The sequence below is a fragment of the Coptis chinensis genome, chromosome 1, assembly GCF_015680905.1.
Source record: "Coptis chinensis isolate HL-2020 chromosome 1, ASM1568090v1, whole genome shotgun sequence".
Taxonomy (NCBI): domain Eukaryota; kingdom Viridiplantae; phylum Streptophyta; class Magnoliopsida; order Ranunculales; family Ranunculaceae; genus Coptis; species Coptis chinensis.
In genome coordinates, this window is record NC_141456.1 from 174,618 (window position 1) to 201,901 (window position 27,284).

Here is a 27,284-nt window from a genome sequence, read left to right on the forward strand (position 1 = left end):
TTGTTTTTCCCCAATTGTTGGAGCCAATTCTGTCCTTAGACCTATTTCTTGGAGGTTAAGATGAGACTTAATGGTGTATTTATTTTTACGTGGAATGTTAAGTAGGGTCCCAACAGTGCTGTCACATATATTTTTTCTCATGTGCATAAAATCCACATTATGTCGGAGTTATAGATATATCCAGTATGGAAGCTAAAAAAAACTGATTTCTTCTTAAAACAATTGGTAGCACCCTTAATGGTTCCCTTTGCTCCCCATATGACTTTGATCCCTTCAACTTCTTCCAGTACTTTCAAACCAGTTAAGGGTTCAGGTGCCTCCCGCAGCTCTGTTTCATCATTGAAGGTTTTTTTTGTCTTCGATATGGATGATAGCGTGGAAGAAACCTTCTATTGGTTGTGTATATATACGTTCTTCCCAGTGTTTAAGCCTGGTTGAGGACGTGCCCTCGCCACAAATAGGACAAGCAAAATAACCTTTCACAGTACACCCAGAAAGATTGCTATACGCAGGAAGATCATTGATTGTCCATAACAAAATAGCTTTAAGTATAAATGGTTCATGTCGGTATACATCATAAGCCTCCACCCCTATCTTCAATAGAACATTTAAGTCGTCAACCAAGGGTGCCAAGTAGACGTCGATATTGTTTCCAGGTTGATTTGGACTTGATATCAACATCGTAAGCATCATATACTTTCTTTTCATGCATAGCCACGGTGGGAGGTTGTATGTGACCAGCATAAAGGCCGGGCCATAAACTATACTTAGTACTAAGAGTACGGTGTTGATTGACTCCATCGGTGAAAGTGCTAGACGAAGATTTTTGGATTTTGTTGCAAATTTTGGCCATTTTTCATCAACCAACTTCCAACATGCTAGAGTTTGGGTGGTGCATCTTACCATCAACCACCTTTTCATCGGCATGCCATGTTATTGACTTTGATGTTTGGGCAGATTGAAAACATTTTGAATCTTGGAATTGGTGGAAAATACCACAAAACTTTTGCTGGTACTCCACCTGATTTGTTGGTTGCTATCTTGTTCTCTTTATATTTTGAGACTCTACAAATAGGGCACATATATAGTTTCATCTTTGTATTTAACACCCCTATAGAGTATACAATCATTTGGACATGCATGTATTTTATCATACTTCATCCCATAAACAGACAATGTGATCTTCTTGACTCCATTCAAGGATTTCGACAAGAGATTTGGGTGAGGAAGCATCTGTCCCAGTAGCTTCAATAACTTCGAAAAACTTGTGTCAGACGACTCACTATTAAATTGAGAAACACGAAGAAACTTGTAGTCTGTTAAATTTCATTCCATTCAATTTTGACATTTTGGTTTTTGCGACACTGATAGTCACATTAAGCTCATTAATTATTTATAAACTGTAATGTTATCGAGTTTGTATTTAGAAAAATAGGATTTGTCAAAAAAGGTGCGATTTCGTTTGTTACATTAAAAAATTTATCATTATCAATAAAAATTTCATAAAAAAAATATAATATATAATAATAATAATAATAATAAATTAATATGTCTTCAAAGTCCACTGATATTTTGGAGAGATCATATCTACAAATAAATTGCTATTTCAAAAGATGCGCACTTATAGCATAGTTTAGTTATCGTATGTGTATAGTATATAGATTGGATCGAAGTCCGATTCCAAAAATCTTGACCGAAGATTTCCAGTTTATAACACTAACCTTCCTATCTTCATGTCAAATTGTGGGGTCGTGAACGAAAGTCTATAGTCTCACGCACGCTCACAGAGTCACGGGTACAAGATGTATATGAGTATATCCATGCTAGTGAGAATTTTGTCAAAATTACAACTTGTATTTTACTCAGTACTTATTCCGTGCAATAGAGTTGCAATAGATTTACTTCGTTATAGAACTTCAGCAAACACATTTTTCTCGGAAACTTGCTTGGAAGTTTGAAGTTTGAACACACGATGGTTCTAAGTAATGCATCATAATTCATCGACAACACCCAATTATTAATCATGTCCTTATCATTCAAAGAACATAAGAGTTCCGTCAGTTTCCTATATTATTATTCTCTGACCACATATAAAAGTCAAATCTGGCTTTGTTGACTTAAATTGGCACACCTCTTTATTGACCAAGACCGAATCGATGCCGATTTATTAATTTTGTTCACTCCTACATATAGAGGAAATCATCTCTGCCTTCTTCAACTAAACTAAATCAGCTTCTTTCTTGTTCACTACTCCTCTAGCAGTCTTTCACATTCTAAAAGCAACAAGAACCAAAATGGAGATCATTTCATATCCATTCAATGGAAGTTTAAAGAGATATTGGAGAAGAAGAAGATACCAACGTCTTGATGGTGCAGTGACTGGTAAGAACATGAAGGTGGCTAGGTTGGGAGGTAAAAGAAAGAGTTTTTGGAGAGTTAGAACTATACCAAAGTTGAAGTGGGGGTTTAAGATTGTGTCACCAATCAAGCTTTTGAGAAAAGTTAGAGATGCTTACATGAATATGATGCTTGGGCTTGCTGGTAATGTTGGTTATTTGAATGGTGACAATTTCTTTGGAGGAAAAAGGATTCCAAAAGCCAGGACAATTAGCAAAGCTTCTAAGGTTGAAGAATTTGAGACCAAATTGATTTTTGAAATTTACAAGGCACTAATGGCTTCTCGTGAATTGGCTTCTCATTGAAGACCTGAACGAAATAGTTCAGTTATATGATTTTACAGAACAGGAAAAAATTATCCTTTTCTTTTGAAATTAGTTAACAGTAAGTTGCAGGTAATGCCCACTTTCAATTGGAAAAATGGATAAAACTTGATTTGTAACGAAATCCTCCCATCTGTTAATGATGTAATCTATCTTAAGGCATGGATTGTTTGAATGGTTCTTGAAAAATTGATTTGAGCCTTGTTTATATGTTGATGTGGTGCACAATCTTGATTGTTTACAGTAAAGTCTCTCAAGTTCATGATCCAGACTTAATAGATGCAGAGTATGGCACCGTTGGGCACCTCGATAAATTATGGGATATCGATTTCCTTTGGCTTAGACAATGAACAATTAATCTTAATTGTGTAAAAAATATAAAAAATCCAAGAATCATGCACAAGCAACAATTTTTATTAGAACACTCTTCTAAGTCGTAAGCACATGCGGTAATTTGTTAAAAACAAAAAAATAAGTACTGAAAGACAATATTGCCCTTGAATTTCCATTAGAAGATAACTATTTCCTCACATTCTGATTCTCACACAAACTTTCGAGACACTTTATAACACCCCGTGTTTTAGTTCTCTTATTTTAATAATAATAATAATAATGAATAATATATAAAATAATATAGGATAACTATCAGTTAAGGATAAAAGCCCGTAGATAAATGGATAAGGGTTGTCCTTGTTTTTTTCTAGTCTTTAAGACGTAGAGTTTTGGGAAAAAACACAGGGGGGTTTTAGAAAAAAAAAATCCGACCAAGGAAGGAAATGAAGGTTTTCCCGGTAGGCGGTTGATAATCGGAGAAACGCTTCTGGTGAGTAGCTATTTTGCTATTTCAATCGAACTTATGGTTTTCATTAATATTTGATACTTGTTTATTATCCGTGGTATTGGACTTCGTGCCATCTGTTTTATTAAACTTTATTGAATTTGGTTTGAATTTAACTATCGAACTGTGTTAATTGGGTAAACCGTCAAAGCTTTGAAGAGCAAAAAGCTTCGAGGAGCGTCAATGGCGGCTCCTCCGGCCCATTCATGGATTTAAAAAGCTGTTGTGTGGTGGGGTTAGTGGGATTACCATTGGTGGTGGTTGGAGAGTCGGGTGGGGAAATTTGAAGGCGGGTAAAAAGCTTGAACGGCTATTAATGGCGACCAGAAATCGCCCGAATGCTTGTCATTGTTGGTTTTCGTTTTTTTTATTGTTGATGATGGGGTTGAAGTGTTGTGGTATATTGGGTAGTGTAGGGCGTATGAGGCTGTCGAATGGGTGCTGGGAAGCTTGGTGGAAGCTCCCAGGACTTGTTAATAGCGTTACTGCCAGTGATACTGGGACTTGGGGTTTATGCGTTTTAACAATTGTTTGAACTATGTTTGGTTATTGGTTGGTTAGTGGTGGTTGAGAGTTGTGTGGGGCTGTCGATTGGAGCTTGGAACAAGCTTTAATGGTGGCCGAAACGATTTTAGATCTAGTTTTGGTGATGTTGGGAATGGACGATTTGGGTTTTTTGTTTTCTTTAATGTTGTTGGGTTTCTTGTGAGGATTAAAATCGGTGGGTTTGTGTAGGGTGGTGTGTGAAGGTTGTGGTGGCCAATTTTGGTGGTGGCTGGTGGAGTGAAGAAGATGAACAGTAATCCGATTTTGGGCTTGGGCCAAATCGGTTGGGCCAAAAACATTAGTTTGGTTGGGCCGGTTTTTAGTTAAGTTGTTATGTGGGCCGAAATCTAATTTAAGTGGTTGGGCCCCTTTTCTATTTGTTTTGAAATTTATGGACCGTTTAATTTAAAGTTTTAGGCCCGAACTTCGGTTGTGTTTTTGGGCTCAAGATATAAGTTTTTGGCCGTTTAATATTGTTTGGGGCCACCATTGGACTTAAAATAGATTTAATTGGGTTTTTAAATGTTTAGACTTCCGGGTTCTAAGGTTTGGGTTTGGCCAGTTGGGTCCGAACCATGGCCTTAACCATGAGCCCATGAGTCATACACCTTTGACCTTAGTCATGAACCATGGCTATGACCCTGAACCGGTCGAACATGAAAACGACAGTTTGACTTTGACAATGACGTGTTGACTTTGACCAGAGTTGACTTTGATCGTTGACCAGAGTTGACTTTTAACTCGGATTATGATTTGGGTTATTAAGATAGGTCTAGGGCTATTAGCATACTTGACTTTAGGCTAAGACCTCTATATATACGTGTGTATGTGTATTAACTACTATGTGATTTTGCAGTATTTTATGATATGCAACGTTATGACACTAAGACATCCCTGAAATTTATAACGCGTAAATCAAAAATACAGGAATCAAGATACTCATTCGTTCTTTGAAATGATATATAAAATAAAGTTCAATAATGCGTAAATAAATTTACCGCACTCTTTTAGAACTCCACGACTCAAGTTTTGGAATTGAGTTTTATGACTATTGATATCATATGTTAGGTGGGCATTTATTGAATGTGCCATAAATGGCCCGTTAGCGTTATATATGGGTATTCATTGAATGTGCCATGAATGACCGTATTCATTGAATGTGCCATGAATGACCAGATTGTTTGTTTGATCGCCTCTAAAGAGGAACTAAGGTATTATTAGCCTTCTTGGTTAGTTGTATTCCTTGAGTGTCTGAGAATGTAGGATTGGGTATTCCTTGAATGTGGCGGGAATGACCCAGGGTATTCATTGAATATCCATGAATGACCGATTATTTGAACTCCCCCTGAGAGGAACTAAGGTATTCGCCTTGCGGGTTAGTTGTATTGTTTGATTATGCGAGTGTTTGGGTTTGCTTTTGAATACATAATATAATATCTACATAGGTTATATAGAAGTTCTAACTTTCTTTTGCAGGAGGGTAGGACTTAATAACATTTTGTGCAGGGACGCGATCCTACCCTTATCTGGCCGATGGATATCGGTAAGTTTTAATTCTATGGTTTAGATATTAAAACGAGTTATTATAATGAGTTATATAATGGAAGTCTTGCTTGGGAAGAAATTATGCCGGTTAAAATGACGGAACTACCTGTCTTCCAAGCTGTGAATGATTGAGTTATGGGATAAAATAAAGTGATTGTTTGAATAATTAAAAGTATGATAATGGTTATATATGGTTAGTCTACTCATACCAAAGAAATTCCATTTTCTTGACCCATGTTTGCTTTGTTTTGGCAACGTGGGTGTGTTCTTGGGAACATAGGTGGAAGGCAGTTGGAACCGGCGTGTGATTGAGATTCTCGCCTGGAGCAGTCTGGGAGTTTAGTTTATTAGGTCTGATCTTTTGGGAGGATGTAATAACGTAGGTTACATTTTTAGTATGACATGAGAATACGATGTTGAGGACATGTTATTCTTAGAATGTTATATTGATGATTTTTGATGGAAGATAGACTTGTATAAAGTAATAAAGAGAATTTTTGGAGATTGAATTTGTGGTTAAGATTGTTTATGATGTGGGTTTTAGGTTTTGACATGTATTGTATCCATCCCGTCATAGCCTGGGTTTTTAGACAATTGAACCAAGTGATGTTTGAGATATTTATATTTCAAATATTCATTTTTTTTTATTATTTAGAAATTCGGGCTGTGACACACTTAAACTAGTACCTAAATTCTAGACTGAGGAAACAGAGGACAAGTAATCGCTGGCGGTATGTCATGCATTATTAAGTACTTGGGGTATATGGTTACAATAAATTGGTCCCGATGCCATTTTTGAAAGAAAATAACTCTCACAATCAGTTTTTTTTTTAATCACTCTCAAAAACAATTTTCGAGTGAAAATAATTCTAAAAACCAATTTTCGAATGAAAATAATCCATAAGGACAAATAACTCGAATTTGAAATAAATATTTTCTTATTTTACCATTTCTGTCATTTTGTTATGAACAATGAATATTAATATCTTATGTTGATATATGAATAATGAGTGTTAATACCCAAATAGGTGAACGTATCTCATACAATATATTAATGTATGAACAATGATTGTTCATAGCTCATGTTGAAGTATAAACAATGATTGTTCATACTTCAATAGGTGCTCTTACTGATCATATATTATGTTGAGGTATGAACATTGATTGTCCATAGCTCATGTTGAGGTATGAACAATGATTGTTCATTTATAGCTCTAAAGTATGAACAATGAGTGTTTATAGCTCATGTTAAGGTATGAACAACCCAAATAGATATGAACAATTATTGTTCATACTCTAATAGATATTCTTACTGATCATACATTATGTTGAAGTATGAACAATCACTGTTCATTGTTCATAGCTCATGTTAAGGTATGTAACCCAAATAAGTATGAACAATTACTCCAATAGGTGTTCTTACTGATCATACATTATGTTGAGGTATAATGAAAAGTAATTGTTCATACCCCAAATAGATATAAACAATGATTGTTCATATTATATACACCTACACTGGGTCGTTTCGGTTAGATCGGCCCATTTATTATTTCGCGTTAGGAGTATATTTGATTTTTCATCTATCCGAGCCGTTTTTAATTTCGCGTCAAGAGTATACTTAACCTTTCATCTACTCCGTCTTTGTGAGTGATTAAAAAAAATGATTGTGAGAGTTACTTTTTTACCCCGATCTGTCCTGAGAGTCACTCCCTGTTATGGTTAAGGTTAACCAAGGCATAAAGAAAGTTGATCTATTTAGACATTGTCTTAACTCGTAAGTCCTAACCATATAAACAATCCCTTTGGCCATTTTATTAACTAAATTATTCAATCAGTAATATGTTAATCGTAATTGGGAATTGGGATGTGTAAAACTACCCAGTCTGAAGCAAGTTTCTTTCCAGGATTGTTGTCTTTTGGTTAGTCTACCCGGTTGCAGAAAACTCCACGGTGCAGAAAATTGAAGTGCCTAGTGCGAATCCAGAACTGAAATATCTCCGTGTGAATTATTGAAGTGCAAGGTCTAACCTAAATTCCTAAAAGCCTAAAAACCTAAATAGAGTGCCGCTAAAACAGCATAAAACAGCAGTTCTTAAGTAAACTAGTTTGTGAAGCAAACACACGTGCATATTATATTCGTATCACTGAATTACTACAAAGTTTGCAAGGTTTTAATCCGAAATTATCATCCTTTCGTTTTCATAAACATGGAATGGACATCCCGGCCTTGCTGACTTGAAGTTGAACGGGTTCGATAAGAAAATTTATCACAAGTTATACCAACCATATCTTCTAGCTAATTTAATATCTGCAATCATATATCACTTAAACTTTATTTAAAGAAATCATCTTTGATTTACTCATCTAATCATAAGCATAGCAATCTTGTTCACCTACTTTCAATTATTTCCCTCGTACACACACACTAGCAGTGACAAGGACATGGAAATTGATTTGCTTTAACAATAGAAAACTTTTTAAAATTGGAAAAATTAGAGGAATTTGAAATATGAACAAAATAGGATAGGAAATTAATTCATTTTTTCAAGGATAGAAAATTTCTCAATTTTGACTGAGTTGGAAAGGTTTTAATTGGAAAAAATATAACTACGAAAGGAATTAAATTAAATGATCCAAATTTGGAACTTGGAAAAAGAAAAGGATAAAAAATGTAGGGTAGTAAATTTTTAAAAAAAAAAAAAAAAATGGCACACACACTAGCAGTGACAAGGACATGGAAATTGATTTGCTTTAACAATAGAAAACTTTTTAAAATTGGAAAAATTAGAGGAATTTGAAATATGAACAAAATAGGATAGGAAATTAATTCATTTTTTCAAGGATAGAAAATTTCTCAATTTTGACTGAGTTGGAAAGGTTTTAATTGGAAAAAATATAAAAAAGAAAAGGATAAAAAATGTAGGGTAGTAAATTTAAAAAAAAAAAAAAAAAAATGGTTAGGAATAAATTGATTACAGTGGCATAACGTTTGACTCTTCCCAGACCCCAGTTGATGGTTTGGGCCTTTAATGGGCTTCACCTTGGGCTTTGAAAGAAAAATCTCAATGAGACATCTCGCCTTCTCGGATTGTCAACACTACACTGCTTTGAATTTGAAGATGGATATTACTATGTGGAGTGTCAAAACGAAAAACCCCTGACTTTTTTCCGTTTGTATATTGATCAAAATCACACCTAATATGTTTTTCGGAAAAAAATAAACACCTGATATTTTAGGTGATATTTGCACAAAATGTTGAAATTTAATTTCCTTGGAGGCTTGGAGTATCGCCCTTATAGAAATGCCAAGTTGCCACTCTATTCTGGTAAACATATTATAGCAGCTCATATGTTTCAATTTGGGAACCTTAGGAATTGGCCTGGAATACTGGTTCTGAGTTTCTGACCCATGACTAATTCATAGTGTTGACATTATTAAGACTATTTCATCCTCATATGTACTTTCCCAAGTAGTGTTGTTGTGCAGTATGTGTCTTTTGTAGCTGATAAACAATGTATGTCGTATCTAGAAGATTTCATCATTCTGATTAAGAAAACAACATGAAAACCATTTGCACTTTTAAAACATAAACAATTATGTCGTATCTAGAAGATTTCATCATTCTGATTAAGAAAACAACATGAAAACCATTTGCACTTTTAAAACATAAACAATTTGATGAAGTTGTGTAGGAATTCCAGCAAACATGTCATGCATTTTAGTGATTTGCCAGGAAACCAGAGCTCGGTCAAAGTACCATATAGTTACATTTTAAGAACATTGAACATATCTTTTATTTTAATATATAATAAGCGCGTATTTGAAGATCAATTGCATTATTTTAGTTTAGCAAAAAAAAATTGCATTATTTTAGTAATTCAATATTAGGACGTACTTGTATGTCCATATTATATACATACATAATTGTAAGGCCAGACCTGGCTTTGCTGACTTCAATTCTTCAAATGGGAATGTCATGTGTGCTTGTTCTGCACTACTTATGCTTCTATTTAAACAGGACACTATCTGCTTTTTAGTCATTCAAAACCAAAACATACTTATCTGCTTTTGCTTGAGGAACAAGAACATGACCATGAGCATGGAGATGATCAGTTCTACTACTACATTTTATGGAAGCTTGAAGAGGTACTGGAGAAGGCGGCAATACCAACGCATTGATGGAGCTATTACGAAGAACCCGAAGGCTATAAGGTTGGGAGGGAAGAGGAAAAGAACTTGGAAGATAAAATTAACACCAAAGTTGAAATGGGGGTTAAAGATTGTGTCACCAATCAAGCTTATGGCAAAGCTAAGGGACGCTTACATCAATATGATGCTTGGACTGGCAGGAAATGTTGGATCATTAAGTGGTGATAACTTCTTCGGAGGGAAAAGAATTCCAAGAGCTAGGAAAATTAGCAAAGTTTCCAAGACTGATGTGTTTGAGACCAAGTTGATTTTTGAAATCTACAAGGCGCTAAAGGCTTCTCGTGAACTAGCTGCGCAAATGGCGCCTATTGAACGGGCTTTGTACTAGTTTTTGTTACATTTGTCCTTGTAGTTAAATCAGTTTATGGTTTATATCCATGGAAAGATAGACAAATGTGTATTCTTTTCAAAATTTCACCCTCTTTAGAGAATTTTTTTAACTGATCCTATATGCTAAAATCCCTCTCCCTTGAGTTTTTATATTGATATGGCAAGAAATTTGTTCCAAAAAAATTTGTTTCAAGTGAGCCTCGTTACCTCCCCTGTTATGCTGTGGCGTCTGGCCAAGCATCAACCTTAGTATATCTGTGGCACGTTGCTCGGCGACATCTCCATATATGTTATCACACATGTCTACATGTTCTACACACGCCGTCCGCACAGACCATCATGCTTTTGTGTCACCTCAGCCCGTGTTTGAGTACTTTTTATTTATCGTCTTATAGTTGAGTATCGTTCATTATTAGTCTCACTTGAAAGATATCGACGAGTGCTTCGCAAAAGTATCACTTTTAGTGAATTGATGAACCCAGAAATGTAGTAGAACGGTACAACCATATATAGTTAGACAAGTTCATCCCATATTCCCATCACATGACAGATGGAGCAAAATAAGGAATATTGATTCATTTCTTGCCTTACAAGAATCTTAATTTCATGCTAGGGAGAGATTGCTTAGGTATTTGACGATGTCTGATTTTGTTACATACATACGTTTAAGAAAGTGTGATAATTAATTTGATTGTGGTAGAGAAGGGAAGAGAATGATGTCTTGCTCACACCTACTGCAGAGAAAGATATGAGGAACATCTTCAGTATTGTCTATCCGTGTGCATCGATTGTGTTGCCGAACTTCACAAATATCACATGTGATCAGCTTTTCACCATCATCTTCCTTTGCTCCACAGAGGCAATCAACCACCAAGCTGTCATTCTTAGTCTCATAAATTTCCTTAGCATCAGCTTCCTTGTCTTCGATCCTCCCTGTAAAAACCAAGCTAGAACCCGCTTCAACTAGCCCCAAAACCAAATCTGAATCAGTGGCATTTACATCTACAACTGAGTCCACAGATAAGCTTTTCAAACCCCAGTATGTCTCTTTAAAGGTTTTCTCTACTTCCATCTTAAGCTCTTTAAAGGTAGCATGAGGATGCATACTTATGATATCATAGGGTGGCAAAGCCTTCCTTATCCCTTCATTGCAACCAAAGCCGCCATCCTTGTTTCGTATACATATTGTACATAAAAGTTTTAGTGTATCCTCCCTGCCCAATGAGAATTTTGGGTATAACTCGCCTGTATAATCTTTTACAAGACGCTTCGCATCAAGAACTAACCTAGTAGCCATCCAAATTGCAGAATCTATCCCTGTGGTTATCGTTGGCCTTGTTTCTTTGAAGATATAATTGTAAACGTATAGCATGTCGCTTGTAAGTTGATTTCTTGTGAAGTGGGAATGTGACTTTGTTGTTGAACTGCTTAAAGGAAACCCTTCTTGATTGCAAAATGTGGTAGATATGTCCTCCAAACAGTATTCTAAAACTTTGGTCACTGGGTTCACAGTGCGACGCACTACATAGTTCCCCACTATGTGGTTCCCTAATGATTTCAGTACAAAATCAAGTAAGCCAGTGTCACCAATGTAGGCGCGAGCAGCATCCCTTACCTCTTGCCTTGATACCCATCTAAACTCTGCTCTCCTTAGTGCTTCAACAATCACTCGCTTTGCCATTTCAATTCGTTTCGGTGACCATCTACAAGTGGTTTCTACAATAGTCTTAGCGCTATTAGCAGAAATCATGTGATTTTCGAGTGGAAGTCGGTGCTTTAGTTCGTACATAAAACAGAAAAGATGGCCCAACGTCGACAAGGAATGGCCAGACATTGCCTGATATCTATTGCAGATGGCAAGAACTTCATAGTCTGACACATTAGACTGCTGAATGAGTAAACCTAAGGGCATGCTCTGTAACCCTTCTATAGCTTTCTGGTACATTAGCTGAGTGACACCATAGCTTCCCCGCACAAAACGGTAGCCCCAACGACCGAACCAAGGTTCACCAAAGGCTACTCCATGAAATAATCGCAAATCCATGTTTCTCTTCTTTGCAACATCATTTAGACTCACTTTCCTGCAAAATAATTATAAGTAAGAGCTTAAAAAAATTGGACATGTCAAGATGTACAACATAGTTGATGCTAAGCCTTTTGTCACCAAGATCTTCCTGCCTCAAGCAGGAATGTTATTTACATTTAGTGAACATATAAATGCTGTGATAGGTACTTCAGAAAAAAGAATGTGAACCTAACCTTGCTCGTAGTCCGGTGCATATCCGATCCCAAAAGTCCATCAAATCATTCCCGCTCACCTCAGACCCCTCTTCGATCCCATTAATGCAGATTAAATGTCCAAATCCATTAGAGTGAAGGACACCATGCAATAGATGGCCTTGTAAGTCGACAAAATTTGGCTTCCCAGTCATTGTACTGGATACTCCATTTTCCTCATAGTTGGGGCACACTGTCATCACTAGTGCCGTTTCCTTGGAGGGCAGAACAAAGTGAAAACGTTCATTTGAAATCATGTGATGACCCCAGCAGCCTGAGCTATACCAAATGAATGTTTCATATTCTTTATCGATTAGAACCAACATAAAAAATGAAGATACATCAAACTATCTGTTCTCTAGACCTTGCAAAACTGGTTTACAAGAATAAGTCTGTTCTGTGGCAGTGTGGCACTGGCCTAAATCGTCCTTCGCTATAAAAGACTTGAGTAATATTATTGTATGTTATCATATCATAATAAAGGTGTTTTTTGCATACAAATGTGCTTGCTAGTTGCTACATCATACTGGTATACCTAACAGATGAGAAATCAGAGTTTTACTGTTTGTAATAACTTTCATATGAAGTACTTACCTATATATTGGCAGTGACGACAATGACGAGAAACTGAAGATTCTATCAGTTCTTCGATGATAAACAACGTTATGTGAACTGGGGGATGATTGTCTAGCTCAAGCTGAAATGACCAGCTTTTCATTCCTCCACTCATATTATTTTCTGAACGCGCAAATTCGAGAAGTTTTTTTATGTTGTCACGAAAAGTACCATTGAAATTAAATGGGTTTCCTTGATCACAGAAGGTTTTAAATCCAAAAACCTTCCCTCCTTTCTTCCTTTTCTTGCAACTTGTGGTGTTCGTCATTGTAGAAGTTTGAAGAATAAGCCCAGTGTGAACACTAGGAAAATAGGACATCCATAGTATATATAGAGCTAGATCACACACTCAGTGCCTAGAAATTAAATTGGTGGGAACCAAAAGCACCTATTAGCTTTTCAAAATATGTTAAGGGATGTCTTGCTATAAGCATGATTGTCGATACAATCGCAATGTACATATGAAATTATAGGAGTTTGAAATAAAGTAATAAGTCCACACTTTTGTCACCGAACAATCTAACAGTTACAAGGGCGATTAGTTTTTTCATGCTCAATTGGAACCAATGGTGCAATGGTGGACTCCGACAATACCTGGGACTAATACATTTAAAAACATGATCACAACAGATAAAACTCAGTTTTTCTTGGTAAACCAACGGTATGAGGATATTTTAGACTAATAAAGATTTCATGCTAATACTCTGAACAGCCTTGTGAGTAGATGAGCATCAAGTTTTTCGGCAATGTATCTTCAGATTGGTGAGACGAGCACTTGAGACCATATGAAAAAGGTCAACCTTCATCCACGTCAATCAGCATCCCTGTAAAGTACGTCGTTATAATGATCCATTTCAACATTAGCACAAACTAGCATGGACACTGAAGAATCAGTTGAGCTTTCTTGAAGTATCATTCTCTTATCTTTATATCGATCCACAACCTGTTAAAAAGAAAATAGATGATGAACTCGACAGAAGCGCCAGCAAAGTATAATATATAGTGTGTGTTCTGTTTTTTGAGCCTATGTGCAAATCTGAGGAGAATGCTGACTATGTACATTATGTGAAAATTGATCTGAATTGTTTTAAAACAGGTAGACTCAAATTCAACAGAGAAGTCAATTTGATGACACAATTGAATATGATAATAACTTCAGGTTATTGTTACCAGTTCTTTTGCACAAATGATGAAGGATAGTGATTATTTGTTTTTGACTGCAGCTCGAGACCAGCTAGAAAATGAAAAGTACTTTCTAAAGAAGTGACGTTCTGATGGTCTGGTTCAATTTTAGGTGGCCTGTTAAAATCTCTTAATATTTCAAAAAGTAATCATCAAAACTAGGGGTTTCTCTTTTTGCCGAATTTCCGATTTTTCCGAAATTCGATCCGAAATTAGTCTGGCTTTGGGTGTAGTTTTCATGGGCCGATTTTCCAATTTTCTGATTTCCGAAAATTCGAAAAAAAAAAAATTGGATCGGATTGGATATAATTCTAAAATCCGATCCGATCCGAAAAATTCGAAATTTCGATATTATTGCCAATTTATTCCCAAAAATATATACTTCTCTCACTATCCACTTGATTAGATCTCGACCGTTCATTCATTTTCTAGTTTTTACTTCCAAAACAAAACAAAAACATAACCTAAACCGCTTACTTCCCCACTTGAATGGACCACTCTATCATTTGGCCATTACACCGTCTGCCATAACAACAATGATATGAAAAAAAAATGTCATTGAGTCATACAATGACTTCGCACTAATCCAAAAGCCAAATTCCAATAGATAGAATATTATGTAAAAGCTACTTTGAGTCCAATACCATAATCCATTATTTATGCAGACACTTCACGCTTCAATTTCCACACACGAAAAAAGATTGAAACATTACAAATACCCAGACCTCAACAGAATGCAATGCTTGCTATTGGTGGCTGCAGGTTCTTTTTCTCGTTTTTTCTTGGATCACTTGTTTGAATGAAAATGGGTTTTCTCAATAAACAAGTGCGTACTATTGTTGGTACATTGGTGTTGTGGACATGGTTTTCTCTCCCTACAATGAACATTGGCGTATGATATTCCAAAAATAATTGAAAGTAAAGAGAGCTTTGAAAATTTACCAAGTATTCCGAAATTTCCGAGTTATTCAAAAATTTCCGAAAGTTCCGAAATTGGAAATATATTTTGAATCCGAAAAAAAATTGGATCGGATTTGGCTAGCATATTAGGTTCCGAAATTTTTTTGGAAAAATTCCGAAGGAGGTTAATCCGATCCGATCCGATCCGAAGTCACCCCTAATCAAAACCATCAAGAAAAAAGTTTTATAGATCTGCACCCCTATTTTGAAGCGAAATTAGACTTGCCTCCTCCCAAATTCAGTGAAATTAGACTTGTCCCCCAAACTCACACACGGTGAAATGTCTTTGTTATCTCGTGGTGAAATGTCCTAACTACCTTTTTTTGGTTATCTTAGAATGGAGGTGTTTCTCTTGTTCCAAGTTTGTATTAGAGGGACAAGTCTAAATAAAATAGTAATGTTAGGGGTGTTTATCTAATTATAGGTTTATATTGGGGATGTAAGTCTAAATAAAAAGTTAGTAAGTAGTGTAATTCAAGTGTAGTTATTCTAGTTGTACTTGCATTGTGTAAAAGATTTTTGGTCTTGCAATCGTGACTGTTGATTAGAGTGAATAAGATGCTAATACGTGTGTTTATTTTTTTAAAATAAAAAAATTTGGTCTTCTGAAGTAAAGGAGACATTTAAGTAATGTTACACATGCAAAGGTATTTAAGACATTTCACCTCGAAATAACGGTGTGTGAGTGGAGGCAATTCAAATTTCATTTCAAAATAAGGGTGCAGATCTATAAAACCCAAAAAAAATTTAGAGTGAAGAGATAAGCATCACCAAGAGCATGCTCAGAAGAGGTGATCTAAGAAATATTCAACAAGTTTGGGAATTGAGACTTACTTGAAGAAATGATACACAGTTTCTAGGGTGTGCCTCGTTTTGAATGGAAGCAATCCTCTTTATAATACAACTACGAGAGGGAAAATCCAGCTGACAATAACCCAAAAGGAGAAATAAACGTAAAATAAATTCTTTACAACAAAACTCCTCACTGGAATTTTTTCTAGTTTTCTATTTTTTATTTTTCAAAAATCGAAAGAAAAAGGAATTACATTTAGGGAGGGGTTCTAGGGACATATTTTATCTTGACATGTAAACAAACTCAAAATCGTTAGGGCATTTATAAGTTTTGGATTAGGTTAATTTTTTTGTAGATATAATCTCCTAACTATTCTAAACACTGTCACAAATAATCAAAAAAATAAAAAATTTCTAAACTTACTAAATATAGTATCAAAAATGGTAAAAATGAACGGTCTACAATTAGCCAAATTTTGTAAATTGTTAACTACATTTGGCAAGTTTGGAATTTTTTGATTATTTGTGACAATGTTTAGAATATTTAGGAGATCATATCTACAAAAAATTAGCCTAATCCGAAACTTATAAATGCCCTAACGATTTTGAGTTTGTTTACGTATCAAGATAAAATATGTCCCTAGAACCCTCCCTTACATTTATTACCTGAAAAATGAGGGTATTTGTAGTTACACAAAATATGGTAGGACCTCTCTCCTCCCTCTTTCTCCACTTTTTTCACTCTTTTCTCTCCTCCTCTCTTTTCCCTATCCTCCCCTTTTTATATCCCTTCCTCTCTCATCTTATCCGTCCATCTGTCCCTCATCCGACCATCTCTCTTTCTGCCGTACCTCTGCCACGTCCGCGCTCTAGGGTTTTCCGGCTATGATCCCCTGCCATTCGATGGTCTCTCCCAAGGGTACTCCTCCACCTGATGTCCCGCTGACCTGGTCTTTCCCTAGGTTCCATTCCAATGCTCCCGTCCTATCTCCTTTCACTGACTCCTCCAGGAGGTCCGCTGACTTGTCAGCCTTTTTCTCCAATGGCCCCCTACAAATGCCCCTTCTTGACTTCGCGGTCCTACTTATGGGCCGTGAGTCAAGAACCCCCTCTCTCCTTGTTCCTCACGCATCTTTGCGCGTGCCCCTCGGTTTTCGTGTTAGGATGATTGTCTTCATCACGCGCGTTTTTCGCCGACTTTCGGGCTTCGTGTTACCACGTGTCTCCTTTAGACCGGCTGACTGTCTGGTCGCCTCGGTTTCCCCCCTTCCTGCAATTACCTTCCTGCCCCAGCGTTTCGACTTCCTTACTCTCTCAAATGACATCTTTGCCCCTCCTCTATATAAGCCTCTTCACTTCCTCTTCTTCCCTCATTTCACTTTCTTCCTGTCTCTCCGAACTGCTCCTTCCCTTTCTTCTTGTTGTTCTCTTCGTCCACTCTATCCAAGCCTCTGCCACTGGTCCCCTTTTCCCTCCTCCTCCAGAGAACCTCTTCTTTCTCGCGCATTCCCCTCAGGCTGCTCACTCCCTTGGTAAGTCTCTTTGCGCTCGAATTTTTACTTTCTGTTTTTGTTTGAAATTTTCCTCTTCTAGATCTAGTCGTAGTTCTTCGATGTCGGGCCTCGAGTCTTCCGGCTCCTCCTCATCCTCAACTGACGGGGGGCATCTCCGTCCCCGTTGTTTCAAATTACGGTCCTTCCACCTCAGGCCGTCCGGCCTCTTTATCGCCACCCCCTTCCCCGATGTCGTAGACCTAATTTGGCGCGATTAGAGGCGCCTATGGTATCCCGGCCGACATAATTTTAGAACACGCGGCCTACCACCACCCATTACCCCCACTGGTCCCTCGACGTCCGGTGCCCTGGTCGTCCGCGGTAGGCCAAATTGTGGCCGGCTTGCGACTACCTCTCACCTTGTTAGATGTCGAGGTATGTAACCATTTCAATATTCCCCCCTGCCAAGGCATAGGCAATTTTTGGAGGATTTTGTATGCCGCGAACTCCTACAATCAGACCGGGGACCCCAAAATCACGAGCCGCGACATCTTCTCCCAATACTACCTTAAAAAGAGCACCAAAGATGTCGGGGTCGGGTACCAGTCATTCTGCGTGCGTCCTCAAAAGAAGAATTTCTTGCTTCACATCACCTCATCAGATAAAGTATGGCACCACTACCCCCTGTACGTGTCAGGTCCCTTCCTATCCGCGGATCTCCCCGATGATCTGACTCTTAACCACCTCGCCTTCAAATCCCGTGGTGAGTATCTCGGCTCTCCCTTCCTCTTCCAACGTACTCTTTCATTCTTTCCTAACCATGGTTTTTCTTCCGTGTACAGGGTGGCGACCGGATTCCAAGTCTCAGATATACTCCGGCATTTCCTGTCCTATCTTCCAACGACTCCGTGACCTGGGACCTAACCAAGCTGCCCATCTAGGTATTCACCCTACTACTGCGACTCCACTTCTGCACGTTCCTGCACTCCAACACTTCGGTGAGTTTTCTGCCCCTTTTTATCGCCCTCCCCCTCCCAAAGAACGCAAACCCCGAGCCTCCCCCAAGAAAAGGTCCCGCTCCCGCGCCTCCCACCGCAACCGCGAACATACCCCCTCGCCCGCCCCTGAAGGCACCCACTCCTATCGCTCCATCTCTGACTGGGCTGACCAGTACCACAACTCCCCCACTGACAACATGGATGTTCATACACAGAAGCTGTTTGACAGCGATTCTGACGACGAGGGGGTTGTAGAGGTTCCCTCTGCCGAGACCCGCACCTCTGAAGAACAACCGCCTTCCAAGAAACCGCGGACATCGAGTTCCGGCGGGCCTGAGCTCCCCATACCCCGTGACTCTGATTCTGATCCTAGGGACCCCACCCCCCTCGTTGCTACCCCATCCACTGCCGCGCCACCACTCCCGCCCCACCGGGCTGGCAAGGAACCGGCTTCGGTGCCCATGCCCACTGATGTCACGGCACCTTCCCCCGTCGCCGAAGAAGAGTTCCGCCCCGTCTTCAAGGTGCGCAACCGCAGAGTGAATACCTCTGACTCGGCTCTGGACAATGCCGCGGTTGCCTCTTCTTTATTTTATAACTCCCATTTGCCTCGCGATATCGCGTATGCCGACGGTGGTACGTTCGATTCGCACCGCACGTCATTGTACACCAACTGGGAGAGGGTACGTTCTCTCACTTTTCTCTCTCTCTCTTTTTTTTTTTTTTTTTTTTTTTCTCCCCCTTGTGTCTCAGGTCAGTCTGGATATCTCCTACATGATCCGCGGCCTGCTCAGTGCCCGAAACAAGCTGTCTACTTTGGAGAAGGAGCTGGAAGGACCCCAAGGGCTGAGAGCGTCCCATGCTAGCCTGCAATCCGAATTGGCGGCCGCCAACCTGGCCAAGCTGCAGGCCCAGGATGAGCTCCAGTCTGCTGAGCGCGCTCACCAAAAGTATATGGATCAAGTCAATGGTCGCCTAAGCCAGCAAAGGGACTCCCTTCTCCAGCACCATCAGCTCGCCTTGGACTCCGCGGCCCAAAGGCATCAAGAGGAGCTAGAGGCCCTTAAACAGAAGTACGAAGAGGCCAGCGCCGCCGAGTCCCAAAAGAACCTGGCGGACATGAACATACTCCGCGACCGCTTCAAGCTTCTGGCTGAGAAGAGGGTGGCCAAAAAAGTTCAAGAAACTATGGACAGACTCCTCCACGAGGGCCGCCTCCTCCCTGAAGGGCCGGTCGCTCCCACGAGCGGCACTCCCGACGTTGCGTTCTTTGACGGCCGCCGTCGGACCACAGAGTCCGATCCACGGCACCCTCCGGCGGATCTTTGAAAAGACGCTTCGGGGTGCCCGCCGAGGAGCCCGCCCCTAATGTTAACTAGGGACTTTTGTTTTGTTATAAGATGTTTTTACTTTCATGGCCCCGCAGTTGGCTATGCCTTCCATGTAACAAGATGTTTGGATTTTATATGTTTTATTATTGTCTCATGCATGTTTTCCTTTAACTCTTCTTTGTTATTCCAACTCCTCTTAGCGCTATCATCCGCTCCTGCATCACCCAAGGGGCTCGAACAAGTCGGGACCCCTAACTTCACACCCACGTGGTTGACATATGTGATCCGCGAACACCCCACCCCGCGGATCGTTCCAACTCCCACACTAGCCGGGAACACTCCATTGCCCCGGCTCGCTCGGGCTCTCGCCTATAGGGGCTCACTCATTGCCCCATGTATCTCTAACATCTCTCATACGCGGAGGGCTCATCCCACCCCGCGGGCTCGACCGGGTTGTCGCCGGTTAGGGCTCTCTCATTGCCCCATGTATCTCTAACATCTCTGCTCCGCGGAGGGCTCATCCCACCCCGCGGGCTCGACCGGGTTGTCGCCGGTTAGGGCTCTCTCATTGCCCCATGTATCTCTAACATCTCTGCTCCCATGGGGCTCATCCCACCCAGCGCTGGCTCGACCGGGTTGTCGCCCGGTTAGGGCTCTCTCATTGCCCCATGTATCTCTAACATCTCTCTCCCGCGGAGGGCTCATCCCACCCCGCGGGCTCGACCGGTTGTCGCCGGTTAGGGCTCTCTCATTGCCCCATGTATCTCTAACATCTCTGCTCCGCGGAGGGCTCATCCCACCCCGCGGGCTCGACCGGGTTGTCGCCGGTTAGGGCTCTCTCATTGCCCCATGTATCTCTAGCGTCTCCGGCTCAGCGGAGGCTCATCCCACCCCGCTGGCTCGGACCGGTTATCGCCGGGTTAGGGCTCTCTCATTGCCCCATGTATCTCTAGCATCTCTGCTCCGCGGAGGGCTCATCCCACTCCACGGGCTCGACCGGGTTGTCGCCGGTTAGGGCTCTCTCATTGCCCCATGTCTCTCTGGCATCTCCGACCCGCGGAGGGCTCCTCCCGCCCCGCAGGTCGCTCAGTCTTCTGCCCCTGCCGGGGCTACTCCATTGCCTCCGTGTTGCTGAATTCTGGGTCCGCGAGGGGCTCATCCCCCCCGCGGCTCGCCCAGTCTCTTACCCTTGCTGGCCCGCTCTATATTGCCCCCTGTTCTTGGATTAAGGTCCGCGAGGGCTCATCCCCCGGCTGCCCCGATCCTCTTACCTTTTTGGGCCGCTCTATTGTCCTCGCGGCGTTGAATTTTAGGGTCCTCGGGGGCTCATTCCCCCCGTGGCTCAGCCCTACTCTCATACTCAAGGGGTGCCTTCTATTTGTCCCTGTCCACTGATTCCTGGATAGTGCTATTCTCTATGACATTGCCTATAACCAACGTCATTTCATTCCCAAAAGTGCTGTGGTTTTATATATTTACATTCAGCTGTCGGTCTCTATGTTGGACCTCCTTACATCGTTTAAGCTTTTTCTACTTTCAACTATGAAACTTCTTCAACATTCTTACATTCCACGGTTTTTCTATCAATTTGCCCTCCACGGTTTGCAACTTGTAGGTCCCTGACCCTCCTGTCTCCACCACGGTGTACGGCCCCTCCCATGTTGGCCCCAGTTTCCCATCCTTCTCTTCCTTTGTGGTCGGAGTCACTCGCCGCAGCACCATCTCCCCAATCTGGAAATGTCGCGGCTTAACCCTTTGATTGTACTGTCTCTGCAATCTTCGGTGGTATTCTTCCAGTCGGATGCGTGCCGCGTCTCTTTTCTCTTCTACTAGGTTTAAGTCCCCCGCCAAAATGCGCCAGTTCGACCCATCCTTCACCACTTTGGTTCTCATTGTACTCTCGATCATCTCTGAGGGAATCACGGCTTCAACCCCGTATGCCATGGCAAATGGAGTCTCTTTGGTGCTAGTTCTCGGTGTGGTCCGGTAGGCCCATAGAACATGGTTCAATTCATCGGCCCAGGCGCCTTTTTTGTCCTCTAACTTCCTCTTCAGGTTGTTCATTATCGTCTTGTTAGAAGATTCAGCCGCCGTTCCCTCGGGGGTTGTAAAATTTGAGAATCCTGTTTCACCCGATATGATCGTAGAAACGCCGCTACTTTAGCTCCCGTGAATTGTGTCCCGTTATCTGCGATGACTGCATACGGCAATCCGAATCTACATATGATGTTTTCCCACAAAAACTTAATCACCTGTGTCTCTTTGACTTGCTGCAAAGGGACGGCCTCTATCCATTTTGTGAAATAATCGGTGGCCGCCAACATGTATCGCCTCTTGCCGCTGGCCATAGGCAGTGGCCCCACGACATCCATCGCCCACATGGAAAACGGCCACGGACTTGACACATTATGCAGGGGTTCGGCGGGAGCGAATATCCGCTGTGCAAACCTCTGACATTTGTCACACTTCTTGGCGAAGTCCGCCGCATCTCTCCTCATGTGTGGCCAAAAGTAACCCTGCGTCAACAGCCGGTGCGCGGTGGTCCTCCCTGCAGAATGGCTCCCACAGTCGCCCTCATGCAGCTCCCTCAACACCTCGTTAGCAGACCGCGGGCTTAAACATTTCAGCAAGGGCCCGTTGAAATTTTTCCGGTACAACTCCCCCTCCACTATGATGTACCTTTGGGAGGTCTGTTCCAGTCTTCTCTTTTCTTTCTTGTCGGTCACCTCTTTTCCTCCTAAGAAATCGACGATGGGATTCATCCAGCATTCTTCCTCCTCCATCACCCGACAAGTCACAGGCCCTTTCTTTTTCAGGGCTGGTCGGTCCACTCTGCTTACCATTATCACCCTATCCCTCGACCCGGCATCGCTGCCACCACATATGCTAATGCATCTGGCGTTAATCCGTTTCTCTCCATGACCAGTGCACGAATCGAATATCTGCGAATCTGCGGGCCTCTCTTTGCACCACCCGGATACTTTGCCATTCTCGGCACTGCTACCAAATTCCCCATTAACTTGGCAAATCACAAGATTCGAATCCGAGTACACCGTCAGCTCTCTGACCCCCGCATCCTCGGCCATCCTTAGTCCCGCTATCACTGCTTCATACTCCGCTTCATTGCTAGATCTTTGTGAACCCCAATCTCGCCGATCAACTCTATCGCGGGTTGTTATCGGTGTAACTAACACTACTCCTATGCCGCCGCTTTCATTCGATTAAGGCGATCCGTCCATGAATATCCTCCACCCATTTCTTTCATCCCACCTGATTCACATTGGGCTCCCCGTTTCTTTCGGTTCCATAACCATCTCTTCTCCCCAATTGGGATCTTCGCCGGAACTCCACTAGAAACTCGCTACGGCTTGTGCTTTCTTTCTCCGCGGTCCTACTCGATATTGTATCTCATAAGCACTAAAGCATCACCGCCCACTTCAACATCCTCCCGAACTTTCTGTCTTTAAGCGCCTGCTTGAGTGGTAGATTGGTGACCACTACCACGGGATGAGACTCGAAGTAGGGCCTCAGCTTCAGAGTCGAGAAGATTAGGGCCAGGGCATACCTCTCGATTCTGCTATATCTAGTCTCTGCATCCAGTAACGTTTTACTCTGAAAATATACCGGCTTCTCCACCCTGCCCACCAAGCGGACCAAAACTGAACTCACCGCATAATCGGATGCCCCCAGGTACAAGTACAACTTCTCCCCTTCTTCCGGTCGTGACAATAAAGGCGCTTTGCCCAAATACCCTTTCAATTCTTGAAATGCCTCTTCGCATTCGGTTGTCCACAAGAAATCTGGATTACTTCTCAACAGTCTATACAGCGGTCGGCATTTGTCGGATGACTTGGAAATAAACCTGTTTAATGCCGCCACTCTCCCCGCTAACCGCTGTACCTCCTTCACATTCTGCGGCGATGGCATCTCTACCAAGGCCCTTATCTGCTCAGGGTTGGCCTCTATACCTCGATGTGTCACGATGTATCCCAGGAACTTGCCCGTGGTCACTCCAAAGGTACACTTATCCGGATTCAATTTTAAGTTGTGCCTCCCGCGATATCTTTGAAGGTCTCCCGCAATCCCTCCAGGTGTTCTTCCTCCGACATACTCTTCTCCACCATGTCGTCTATATATATTTCGATCCCCTTCCGAATCTTGCTTTCAAACATCTTCTCCCCCAACCTTTGGAAGGTGGCTCCCGCGTTCTTCAGTCCAAAAGGCATCCTTGTATAGCAATAGGTGCCGCCTTCCACCACAAATGCTGTCTTGTCCTGATCAGGCCCATACATCGCTACCTGATTATATCCCATAGACGCGTCCATGAACGAGAACACCTTGTACCCCGCGGTCCTATCCACCAGTTCATCTACCCGCGGCATGGGGTAACTATCTTTCGGACATTCCTTGTTCACGTCTGTGAAGTCGACGCACATCCGCACTTTGCCATTCTTTTTAGGTACGGCGACCACGTTAGACAACCACTCGGTGAACTCGGTCTCCCGTATTATGCCAGCTCCCTTCAACCGTGATACCTCTTCGCGGATACTCTCTGCATATTTGGGCCTAATACTCCGCATCTTCTGCCTCACCGGCTTGGCTTCTTCCTTCATGTGCAACCTATGGCACGCAAACTCCGGGTCTAATCCCGTAACGTCCTCGATATCCCAAGCGAACACATCCCTATTTTCCGACAAGAACTGCACCATTTTATTCTTCCAATCATCCGATAGACTGGCCCCCACCGATGTGAATCTTTCTTCCTCTCCATCCCCTATATTTACCACTTCGATTTCATCTATCGTCTTCGAACCCTCCGCCAGCTTCTCCTTACTATCTGCGGAGGCGATCTGTAATTGCTATGCCTGCCTCTTCCTGGTATGGGAGCTTCCCTCTTCCATTTCATGCATCAATCGCTTCACTGTCCCTCTGTGACTGTTTTTGGCGGTCACCTGATCACCGCGGACCTCATATGTGCCCGTCGGAGTTGGGAACCTTATCACTTGATAGTAGGTGGACGGGACTGCCTTCATCTCATGAATCCACCTCCTCCCTAAGATGGCGTTGTATTGGGATGCGGAGTCCACCACCATAAAACGTGCAATCACCGTCACTGGGCCCGTGGTTACTTGGCGGCAAAGAGTTCCCCATAGGCTCATCCCCGCTTCCATTGAATCCGTACAAATTGGTGTGGGGAGGCCTCAACTGCCTTGGCTCCATTCCCATTTCCTCCAAAGCTCCCTTGAACAACAAATCTACAGCACTTCCACAATCCACCAACACTCTCTTTACCCGGTAATTACCCATTGTCACCGTGATCACCAGCGCGTCCTCATGCGGAGAGTCTACTCCCCGCAAATCCGCCAAGAAGGCGATCATGTTTTACGTCATGGTGATCCCCCTCTTGGTCGCGGTGCTTCTACTCTTTCCTCGACCTGCTGGATGCTCGCCGTCCTTCTCACCTTATCTCTATGCGCATTACGACTTAGCACCTCCCCGCTAAAAATCACATGTATGGTACCCAACAATTGGTCCTGTCGCGCCACTCGCTCCTCATTTTGTGCTTCCTTCACAAACTCCTTCATCTTGCCTTTCTCCACTAATCTCTGCACCATCCACCTCAAAGCATAGCAGTCATCTGTCTCATGGTTTCGCATCTGATGGTACGCGCAGTACGGTTTATCTGGCAGCTCTATGGGTTTATTCCGCGGACCCTCATACCCCTGCAGGCTTTTAATCAGAGGCAATATTTCACTCAGCGGTCTGTTCAGCGGCGTCACCTCTATATCTCGGTACGGCTTCCTCTCCCTATTCTCCCGCCGAGCTCCCTCCCGTACCCTCTCGACCCTCGGTGTGTAACCGCGGTTCCCCCAGCTTCCCTTGTCCGACGCCTTCTCTCTGTGATACTCCCTATCCCTATCCAAAGACAACACATCTCTCCCTGATTTCTTAGACTCCCTTGGTAGAGTATCCTCGTACCTGATGTACTTCTCTACCCGCGGATATAACTCATTACAGTCGCGAATTTCATTCTTTGCGCGGTGGTGGTGTACTCTCGCCCCCGGACGCAATCCTCGCTCAAAGGCAATAACCGCAGTTCTCTCGTCCAAATTCTCTACCTTCAGTGTCTCAGCCTTGAACCGACATAAGTACTCCCTTACTGTCTCTAGTGACTTCTGTCTCACATTGAACAGGGCCGCGATGTCCACCGCCCTTTTCTTCTGATGTATGAAATGACTCACGAAGGCTTGCTCCAATTCTTGGAAATTCTTAATGCTTCCCGCCGGCAGACGATAGTACCAATCCGACGCCCCTCCTTTCAAACTGGCGGGGAACATCATGCATCGCAATCCATCGTACCGTGCTTCCTGCCATAGCGGCATCTGTTGTCTGAAGTGATGGATATGGTCCGCCGGGTCCCCTTTCCCGTCGTACCTCTCGAACCGAGGCTGGTTAAAACGCTTTGGGACCTCCGACGCCCAAATGTCGTCCAGTTGGCGGATTCGCGGTTTAGCCCCTCGCCACCACCTGATTGGCCGCTCCTCCACGACTTTTCTCTCCTGGCGGTTCGCTTCCCCTATCCCTATCTATCATTTCCTGCACCCGCTCCATGGTCAGGCGGTCACCGGATTCTCCACCAAATTGGGTTCCTCTCCTTCCTCCCCCAAGCTATCATCCTCCTCTTCGTCCAGTCCTTCCTCTTCTCGTTCCCTCTCTCTCCTCAAACCATCGTTCTCTTCCCTTAGTCTTCCGATCTCCTCCCTCATAAGCCTCATCTCCTCCGCCCCCAGATCTGCTCTTCCGACTCCTTCTTCCTCTACTCCCGCCTCTGGCGTCATTTCCCGCATTGGCACTTTCTTTGGTCTACCTACTCGTTTCTTCGGAGCCATCTCTATTCTGCTTCGGATCCCCACAGACGGCGCCAAATGTAGTTACACAAAATATGGTAGGACCTCTCTCCTCCCTCTTTCTCCACTTTTTTTCACTCTTTTCTCTCCTCCTCTCTTTTCCCTATCCTCCCCTTTTTATATCCCTTCCTCTCTCATCTTATCTGTCCATCTGTCCCTCATCCGACCATCTCTCTTTCTGCCGTACCTCTGCCACGTCCGCGCTCTAGGGTTTCCCGGCTATGATCCCCTGCCATTCGATGGTCTCTCCCAAGGGTACTCCTCCACCTGATGTCCCGCTGACCTGGTCTTTCCCTAGGTTCCATTCCAATGCTCCCGTCCTATCTCCTTTCACTGACTCCTCCAGGAGGTCCGCTGACTTGTCAGCCTTTTTCTCCAATGGCCCCCTACGGTATTCATTCCTTAAAGTCAAATAGATAATGGGATGGTAGGGGAGCCATAGCGAGGTTGACACACTGAGAACCATCCAATCGTGTCTAACTCGTATTACAATTTTGTTTGATTGAGACAGTACAATCCACCCGTGTCCCTTATGTGCA

The 27,284-nt window shown here is 42.4% G+C and overlaps 5 protein-coding genes across 5 annotated transcripts; 2 read left to right on the plus strand and 3 right to left on the minus strand.

Moving 5' to 3' along the window:
• The first annotated feature begins 2,294 nt into the window (after nucleotides 1–2,294).
• LOC147521012 (uncharacterized) lies at nucleotides 2,295–2,702 on the plus strand. Its single transcript, XM_086557832.1, has one exon. It carries the CDS (start codon nucleotides 2,295–2,297, stop codon nucleotides 2,700–2,702), a length of 408 nt encoding a protein of 135 aa, XP_086413958.1.
• A 6,987-nt stretch (nucleotides 2,703–9,689) lies between these two features.
• On the minus strand, nucleotides 9,690–12,504 carry MS1 (RING/FYVE/PHD zinc finger superfamily protein). The gene is made up of 2 exons (XM_086556803.1): nucleotides 12,449–12,504; nucleotides 9,690–12,270 (listed from the first exon to the last, which is right to left on the minus strand). The coding sequence occupies exons 1-2, from the start codon at nucleotides 12,487–12,489 to the stop codon at nucleotides 10,872–10,874; spliced, it is 1,440 nt and encodes a 479-aa protein (XP_086412929.1). The 5' UTR covers nucleotides 12,490–12,504; the 3' UTR covers nucleotides 9,690–10,871.
• Nucleotides 9,738–10,187, plus strand: LOC147521014 (uncharacterized). The gene has a single exon (XM_086557843.1). It carries the CDS (start codon nucleotides 9,738–9,740, stop codon nucleotides 10,185–10,187), a length of 450 nt encoding a protein of 149 aa, XP_086413969.1.
• An 8,869-nt stretch (nucleotides 12,505–21,373) lies between the features above and the next one.
• LOC147521015 (uncharacterized) lies at nucleotides 21,374–21,781 on the minus strand. Its single transcript, XM_086557853.1, has one exon. It carries the CDS (start codon nucleotides 21,779–21,781, stop codon nucleotides 21,374–21,376), a length of 408 nt encoding a protein of 135 aa, XP_086413979.1.
• A 3,443-nt stretch (nucleotides 21,782–25,224) lies between these two features.
• Nucleotides 25,225–26,220, minus strand: LOC147521016 (uncharacterized). Its single transcript, XM_086557889.1, has one exon. It carries the CDS (start codon nucleotides 26,218–26,220, stop codon nucleotides 25,225–25,227), a length of 996 nt encoding a protein of 331 aa, XP_086414015.1.
• Nucleotides 26,221–27,284: the final 1,064 nt, after the last annotated feature.

Coding starts and splice junctions, on each gene's coding strand:
- MS1 (XM_086556803.1), bottom strand. CDS start 12,489: ATGGACTTTTGGGATCGGATATGCACCGGACTACGAGCAAG. Junction 12,271..12,448: donor TGCACCGGACTACGAGCAAG/GTTAGGTTCACA, acceptor ATTATTTTGCAG/GAAAGTGAGTCTAAATGATG.
- LOC147521012 (XM_086557832.1), top strand. CDS start 2,295: ATGGAGATCATTTCATATCCATTCAATGGAAGTTTAAAGAGATATTGG.
- LOC147521015 (XM_086557853.1), bottom strand. CDS start 21,781: ATGGCATACGGGGTTGAAGCCGTGATTCCCTCAGAGATGATCGAGAGT.
- LOC147521016 (XM_086557889.1), bottom strand. CDS start 26,220: ATGCCGCTATGGCAGGAAGCACGGTACGATGGATTGCGATGCATGATG.
- LOC147521014 (XM_086557843.1), top strand. CDS start 9,738: ATGACCATGAGCATGGAGATGATCAGTTCTACTACTACATTTTATGGA.